This window comes from Hetaerina americana, unplaced genomic scaffold, assembly GCF_022747635.1.
Source record: "Hetaerina americana unplaced genomic scaffold, ioHetAmer1.1.p SCAF_12, whole genome shotgun sequence".
Classification (NCBI taxonomy): domain Eukaryota; kingdom Metazoa; phylum Arthropoda; class Insecta; order Odonata; family Calopterygidae; genus Hetaerina; species Hetaerina americana.
In genome coordinates, this window is record NW_027286292.1 from 2,561,692 (window position 1) to 2,569,358 (window position 7,667).

At 40.8% G+C, this 7,667-nt stretch overlaps 1 protein-coding gene across 1 annotated transcript; it reads left to right on the top strand.

Annotated features, from left to right (window-relative positions):
- The first annotated feature begins 216 nt into the window (after positions 1–216).
- Positions 217–801, top strand: LOC139685787 (uncharacterized). The gene has a single exon (XM_071582905.1). It carries the CDS (start codon positions 217–219, stop codon positions 799–801), a length of 585 nt encoding a protein of 194 aa, XP_071439006.1.
- Positions 802–7,667: the final 6,866 nt, after the last annotated feature.

The window sequence follows — 7,667 nt, forward strand, 5'->3', positions numbered from 1 at the left end:
ACAGATGGGTCGAAGTTGGACTCCGCATGTGCCTATGCGGTGGCCTCCCGCTACCATGGAGTCTTACGGGAAAAACTGAATACGTTTCGCAGTATATTCACAGCCGAACTGTCAGCTATCAGGATGGCCCTAAAAGAAATAAAAGAAAATTACGGCTCTTTCCTCATCTGTTCGGACTCGTTGAGCGCCTTAAAGTCCATATCGGTCTTCTCACCAATGCACCCGATAGCTCATGAGATCCATTATACCCTCTTATCCCTTCAGAGAAAGGGAAACAGGGTGTCCTTCATATGGACTCCTGGTCACGTGGGAGTAGCTGGCAATGAAAAAGCCGACAAAGCAATGAAGGAGGCCCTGGGCAAACTCGAGACCGATTCCACGTTGGTACCTGTGGACGATCTAAAGGCCGCCTTGCGGAATTTGATCAAAAACCAGTGGAAGGAAGCTTGGCGGTCCTTACATAACAATAAACTTAGGGCCACAAAATCGGTCGTTTCGGCATGGCCCTCTTCCATCCGGAATATTCGAAGGGAAGAGGTCACGGCCAGGCGCTGGACGATAGGACATTCTGCCCTCACACCTTCGTACCTCTTCACGGAGGAAGAAGTGCAACCTCACTGCAATGTTTGTGACCTGCCCCTGACGGTGAAACATATCCTGACACGGTGCAATAAATATCAAAGGGCCAAAGACTTTTTTATAGTGAGGGGTAATTTAAGCAATTCCTCAGAGGATGACCCCAATTCTTTAAAGAGAATTTCAAAATATTTAAGAGAAACTGTCCTAGTGGGGCAACTTTAGTTGCGTTATCTTTATCTTTTAATGGTTTTGCTTTTAAATATGTATTTATTAATTAATTTATATAATTATATATTTATTAAAATCTATTATTGGTGTAGTGACTGAGCAGGCTTAAATGACTATATTTTGATAAGTGTAAAAACGCAAAGTAAAGTACTGAAGATTTTAGAACAGTGAATGATCATGAAAGTTAAGTTTATCTACTAACATGCGCAAAATGAACTTAAAGTAGGATATTTACTCGTATATAGGATTTAGAGAAATTTTCATGAATTCCTATTGCTGAGAAGTTGTTACTTTAAGTAGGTGTATTGTATCAGATTATTATTATTCCACCTGATCCAACCACATTTTATCTTCTGACTAACAGGGAGAAACATAATTGGCATGAAGAAATAATCACACACTTTGATAAATGTGGCCGGCTTTGTGACGGCCATCCCGGGTTTCCTCAGTCACATCCAAGTCTGAACTTGAGTTATATACACTTAGCTCTGGCAAACTCACTCAGCACTCCCCTTCTTTGGTTGCAAAAGTAAGTGGAACTTGGGAAACCATCCTTCTTCCTTTTCTCCCGGGCGTCGAGAAGAAGAACGTGACATAAAAAGTTTTCACCTTCTGTCTGCTTCCCTTACGAGCCCGTCTAAAGCACCCCATCAACAAACGAGTCATTAACGACTCCATCCATCCTTTACAAACTAAGGTGGGTATGAAAATAAGTGTAAGGGCTTATATGCACTTGCCAAACGTTTTTCCCCTCCACCGCTCATTCCTTCAGCCGTCCTTCCCCAACCGCCCTTCGCCCACCCCTCGCCCTCTCGCAGTTTACACACAATTTTCGTGTTGAGGGCCATAATTAAAAAGAGATTCAATCCACTCCCCCGTCTCCTCCGATGGAAGCCAAGTCTTAAGAACTGTATTTCATTAGCTAAATCGTAGATTCGGAGGGATCCCTTCCTTCTTTCCTCAGACCCGTTAATGGCGTTGCTCGAGTGGGACCCTAAACCCCTGGCGAATGCTCCCACCAAAGGGGGGGGGGCAGTAGTTTCGGGGTTCGAAATTCCCCCCTTCCTCTCCCGCTCAGCTTAGCTCCAAAATACCCCCTCCTCCTCTCGCCACTTTCCCCGCAATCTCTCGACTACTCGAAACCACCCGCCCCCTGCATGGAAAACACTTTCGTCATGCCTCTTCCTATCCTATGTTTTTCACTCTCAAAGTATATTGATTGTATTTTTGGCTATTTTCTCTACATATATGTATTTTTTTGGATGCATTTGTGTACCAATACTGGAGGTCTCGCATTTCGCAAGAATTTGGAACCAATATGTCTTTTTCCGCCGATGCGTTCTCATGTCACAATGGGACTTGTTAATTTACGCAGGCGCAGTGTTGTGATAACTTGGAAACATTAGCTTTCGTATGACTGAAATGGTTTTACTGTTGATCGCATGCTAGGAAAACGAGTTGGAATGCGGTTCGTCGGGACAGAAATACATCCTTATTTGGAAGTCATCTTAAACAAATCACAAAATGGTCGCATATTACTCAAGAACTGGGAAATAGCCAATTTAACACATGTGTTTAAAAAAGGCAATGGAGAAGATTCTAGTAATTACTGACCCATATATCTATCCCTCATATCCATCTCGTGCAAAATCTTAGAGCTCATAATTGTAAGTTCAATCATGGGTATCTCGATTCCCAGGGTTTACACCTCAAAAACCAATACGTTTCCGTTAGGGAAGATCTTGCGAGGCCCAACTGACACTTTTCGTTCATATTTTGTTCTGAAGCGAAAATAATGTTCGCATCGATGCTATACTTCTAGATTTTAAAAAGGCTTTCGACAAAGTTCCTCATAGGATGTTACTTCCGAAATTGGGGCGTTACGGGATTGATAGATAAGTATGTAATAGGCTGAAGTCATCAATTTTTAAATGCCTGCGAGCAAAGGGTCGTTATAATAGATGGCCTATCATCCTACGCAGTAAGCGTCTCATCGGGTATTCCAAATGGAAGCGTTATCGGTCCATGGAAGCGCTGTTGTTCCTTTTATACATTAATGAAATCAGTTCTCAAGTTTCCAGGAAGCTTCACCTATTTGCTAACAATGCAGTGATATAGGGTGTATGCAGTCATTAAGATAGGGAATCATTATCTGCCTAACGACCTATATACGATCCAAAAGTGTTGCGAGACATGGGGGCTGGGATTAAATATGAAAAAATTTGTTTTGATGAATTTTGGGAGGAAGCAAATTTCACCCGAAAACATTTAAAGCAGAGAGGAAACCAATAAAAAAAACGCAGAATAAGTAGAATATTTGGGCGTAAAAAAGCTCTGTTATATTATGTTAGTTATGTGCACCTTGAGCATGCTGGGGGTGAATGGGATCTTTACGAGGTAGGCTTAATTTTGGAACTAGATCGAGTGGAATGTAGAGCAGCTACGTTTGCGAAAGTTTGTTATAGACAACGTATCAGTGCCACGATACAGTTGGAAGAATTAGGATATGATCCATTAGTCGACTGTAGGTTGAAATGCAGTTTTAATTTACCATGCACATTTGAGCCTGGTCTCTTATTCGAGGGTGTTAAAAATATATTTACCGGCCCCCAATTACTATGGTAGATCAGATCACGCAATTAAAATCAGGGAAATAGGACGTACGAGGTAGTCCCAGAAAGATCCGTCCCAACAAAGAAACACAAAACTTTTGGAAAAAAATGTATTTACTTTTTCAACATAATCTCCTTTCAGCTCTATACACATTTCCCAGCGATGCTCAATAAGTTTGATACACTTTTTATAATAAGAACTGTCTTGCTTCTCAAAATAGCCATTAACTGCCGACATCACTTCTTCACGGTTGGAAAATCTTTGACCACCGAGCCATATTTTCAATTTCGTGTACAGAAAATAATCCGAGGGGACTAAATCCGGCGAATAGGGTGCATGAAGTTGCAATTCAAACTTTAATTCATGAATTTTGGCCATTGCAATGACGGATTTGTGAGCTGGTGTATTGTCTTGATGAAATAACACTTTTCTCTTAGCCAAATGCGGCCGCTTTTGCTTGATTTCTTCGTTCAAATGTTGCAAGAAGTTCGCATAATGCTCACCATTGACAGTTTTTCCTTTTTCAAGATAGCCAATGAAAATTATCCCACGCGTATCCCAAAAAGCCGACGCTATGACATTGCCTGCATATGAAATGGTCTTCGCCTTCTTTGGAGATGGTTCTCCCTTTTGAATCCATTATTTTGGTTGTTCTTTTGTCTCGGGTGTGAAGTAATGGACCCATGTTTCATCCAGGGTTATGAAACGGCGCAAAGTTCTGCTTTGTTGGTGTGAAACTTTGCTAAACACTCAATTGAAACATCTTCCCGTCACAGGTTTTGCTCGAGCGAGAGCAAACGCGGCATCCATCTTGCACACAGCTCTCTCATGTCCAAATTTTCAGTAAATATGCGATATTCCGCACTTTTTGAAATGCCTACTATGTCTGCTAGCTCAAGCACTTTCAATCGACGATAATCCAGTATCAGTTTGTGGATTTTCTTCACCGTTTCCGGAGTCGTCACCTCATTTGGACGACCAATGCGATGTTCGTCTTGACAGCTCGTAAGGCCTCGTCTCCTTAACTCTGCTGCCCAATACTTTACTGTTGTAAACGATGGGGCAGACTCACCCAGAGTAGAATCCAGTTCAGCTTTTATATTGGTTGGGCTGAGGCCTTTCAAATAAAAGTATTGTATCACACAACGATGACCAATTCTCTCCATTTTCACAAATTCACTGAAAACTTTCACTATTGATGGCTGCCAAACAAATACTAAACAACTTAGCCTCTTCACACTTGAAACAAATAGATTGTAGATTGTAGAACTTTAGACTGTAGACTGGAGATCTTTATAGATTGTAGAACTTCGAAAACAGTTATATTTTTTAAACAACTCCCGCCCTCTCTAGGTCAGGCCGGATACTTCTGGGCCTTCCTATGTATAGAACGATAGCAGAACGGATATATTTAGCATGTCGTATTTTGTATGCATCCTAATAGGCCCATTTTTATAAAATTATTCCCGAATCATTTTAATATTGTTCTGTTACTGAATATTTTTGCAGGTAAGTAGCTTCTTGCAAGAATATCTACTTTGTTCGATTGCATGTTCGAGCTAATATCTTTGTGGATGTAATGATTGCGTATGTATGGCTGGTGACAGAAAACCTCCCACCATGCGCCCTTACGGTTGCTTGTGGGGTATCACGTAGATGAAAATGTAGTAAGATGCGACATTCGGATCCTAATTAAGGGGAGGATTCGGTGTTTTGGTTTTCACCTGGCAAATTTAATTGCGAGATGGAAAGGGAATTAAAATCAACTAAGCCTTAGGGAATAGGTAACATTCCTGCGGAACCACTTAAGAGTTAAGGAAAAAAACGAAAAGAATAGTTTTTATGGTCTAGTTCTAAGCAATAATGAATAAGGAATTTGGCCGGATGATTTAGTGAGATTAGTTAGTGCCCATCACAAAAAGGGAAAGGGAGCCGTATGTGACAGCTATAGGAAAAAATACGAGGGTAGGCTGGAAACTAATGCACAGATGCTTGTAGACCACAAACGAAATGACCTTCAGAAGCACTCCTAGTGGCATGTGGAAGTAACATTCACCCTGCGGAGGTTTGAGGTCGTTTTATTCATTTAGTGCATTTCGAGAAGCGGAAGTATGGAGATGTGTTCTAATGCTATGTCAACGTGAGTTAAACAGCGTGCTGTTATCGAATTTTTAACTGCTGAAAAAGTGACTCCTACTGAGATTCATCGTCATCCAAAGGCCATTATGCTGACGATGCTATTGATAGGTCTACTTTAAAACAATGGGTAGTAAAATTTCGTGGTTGCGAGCCTCGAAAAGCCATAATTGTTGATGAAATACGCAGTGGACGTCCGATCACTGTCACAGACGATAAACATCGCAAACTCGTCGAAGGTTTGATGCAAAATGACCGGCGAACCACTCAAAAGCGTATCGCAAACCATATTCGAGTATCCAAGGAAGACGTTTGTCGTGTTAAAGGCAGCCTGGCGCCAAAAGCCTTGCAACATGACAACGCTCGTCCACACATCTCCCGCGCAACTGGAGAGGCTCTGCGAAACCTGAAATTTGAACCGATTCCACACCCTCCTTATTCCCCCGATTTTTTCCCTCAACCCAAGAGACATCTCAAAGGTAATCATTACACCTCGGACGATGAGGTGAAGGCAGCTGTTAAGCCCTGGATTCGAGAAAGGTCGGATGAGTTTTTCAGTGACGTAATGAAGACAATTGTTGCAAGTTGGGAGAAATGTGTTAGCCTTAACGGTGGCTATATTGAAAAGTAAATATATTATTTTGGAACTTAATAATTGTAATTTAATGCACCTTGTGCCCGATCTTGCTATTTGTTTTTGTTCTGGCTCAGCAAGCATGTGTGCATTACTTTTCAGCCTACCCGCGTAAGTTTGATTTCGGGCGCAGAAAATTCATACTCACGATCACGATGGGGAAGAGGCAAATAATTACTTAGAGGGTAATAACTTTGTGTTCTGGATGGGTAGAGGCACGTGTGATGCATTGTCAATGATGAGATTACTAATGGGGAGGAATATTGAATTGATAGAATATGATCAGAATGTATTTGTTTGTTAAATAGATTTAGATCAGGCGTTCAATAGAGTTAATTGAGAAGAATAATTGAATTACAGTATACATGTATAGGAAGAGACTGGAGGAGTAGGGGCCGTAAGCTGTACATGTCTCAGACTTCTAAGATGTGTGTGTGTGTGACAGTCGAAGAGTCGCGATTGGCAATGTTAGGAGTACAACATGGATATCCATTATCACCCGTACTTTCAAAATTACACGCAGAAAAATGTTAAAAATGCCATGGAAGGAACTGAATATCAGAATGAATATTGGTGGTGAATTAATAAAGTTGGTTAAGTTTTTGGATGATCAAACTTCAGTTCCCTTGTCAGCCAAGTGTTTGTAAACATTGCCAAGCGTATTGGAAAGTCAAGGCGGTAGGCATGCGATGAGAATAAATCTAAGAATTACGTTATTCGAGAAAGAGGAAAGTTTAATTGAATTTTAAAATATGAGTTCACCAACAAGACGAGGTTTTTCTATCTCGGAAGTGTTCTGGACCAAGATGGTTGGTTCAACGCTACCAGAAATGAAACGTCAACCAGTTTAACCAAGGGCGGTACGTATGTATTATCTTAATTGGAAACAGCTCAAACGAAATAAAATATGACCTAAATGATCTCACATGTCGGTCGCCTAACCAAATAACTAAAAATGGATGAAAAGTGTAGAATTCTTCCACCCGACGATGGCGGATTCCACTTACTCTAGTTTCACTCTTCAAACTATGATATCTGTCTTCAGCTTCGTTCTTCTTCACACTAACATTTTAATTTTCTTCTTGTTGATGCTTATAATATATTCCCGAAGTACTTGGTTTATATCAATGAAAGTTGCTTGCATGTCCTACCGCGTTTTTGCAACTACTGCAATTTTATCTGCGAATGGTAGCATATTAATTTCATTACCATTCAACTGGTGTCAACCTTTGACAAAAGGTACCTTGACGTTTGACCTTGGACGTTTAATTCTTGTGCTTATTTATTGCCAGAAACGTTATAGTGATGGCAAGAGGTTACATTCTTGTCTAATTCCTTGGTTTATTTTAGCTTCCTATCTCCTTCTGTTTTTTATTTGCACGGTTGTTATCTGATTCGTGTAGTGGTGGTTCATAATTATTATGCCGTGGTAGTCCATTCCAAGCACTTTTAGTATTATCCAATCGAGACTTTAAGA

Bases quoted from the DNA above. Each gene is read 5' to 3' on its own strand.
- LOC139685787 (XM_071582905.1), top strand. From the start codon at position 217: ATGCACCCGATAGCTCATGAGATCCATTATACCCTCTTATCCCTTCAG.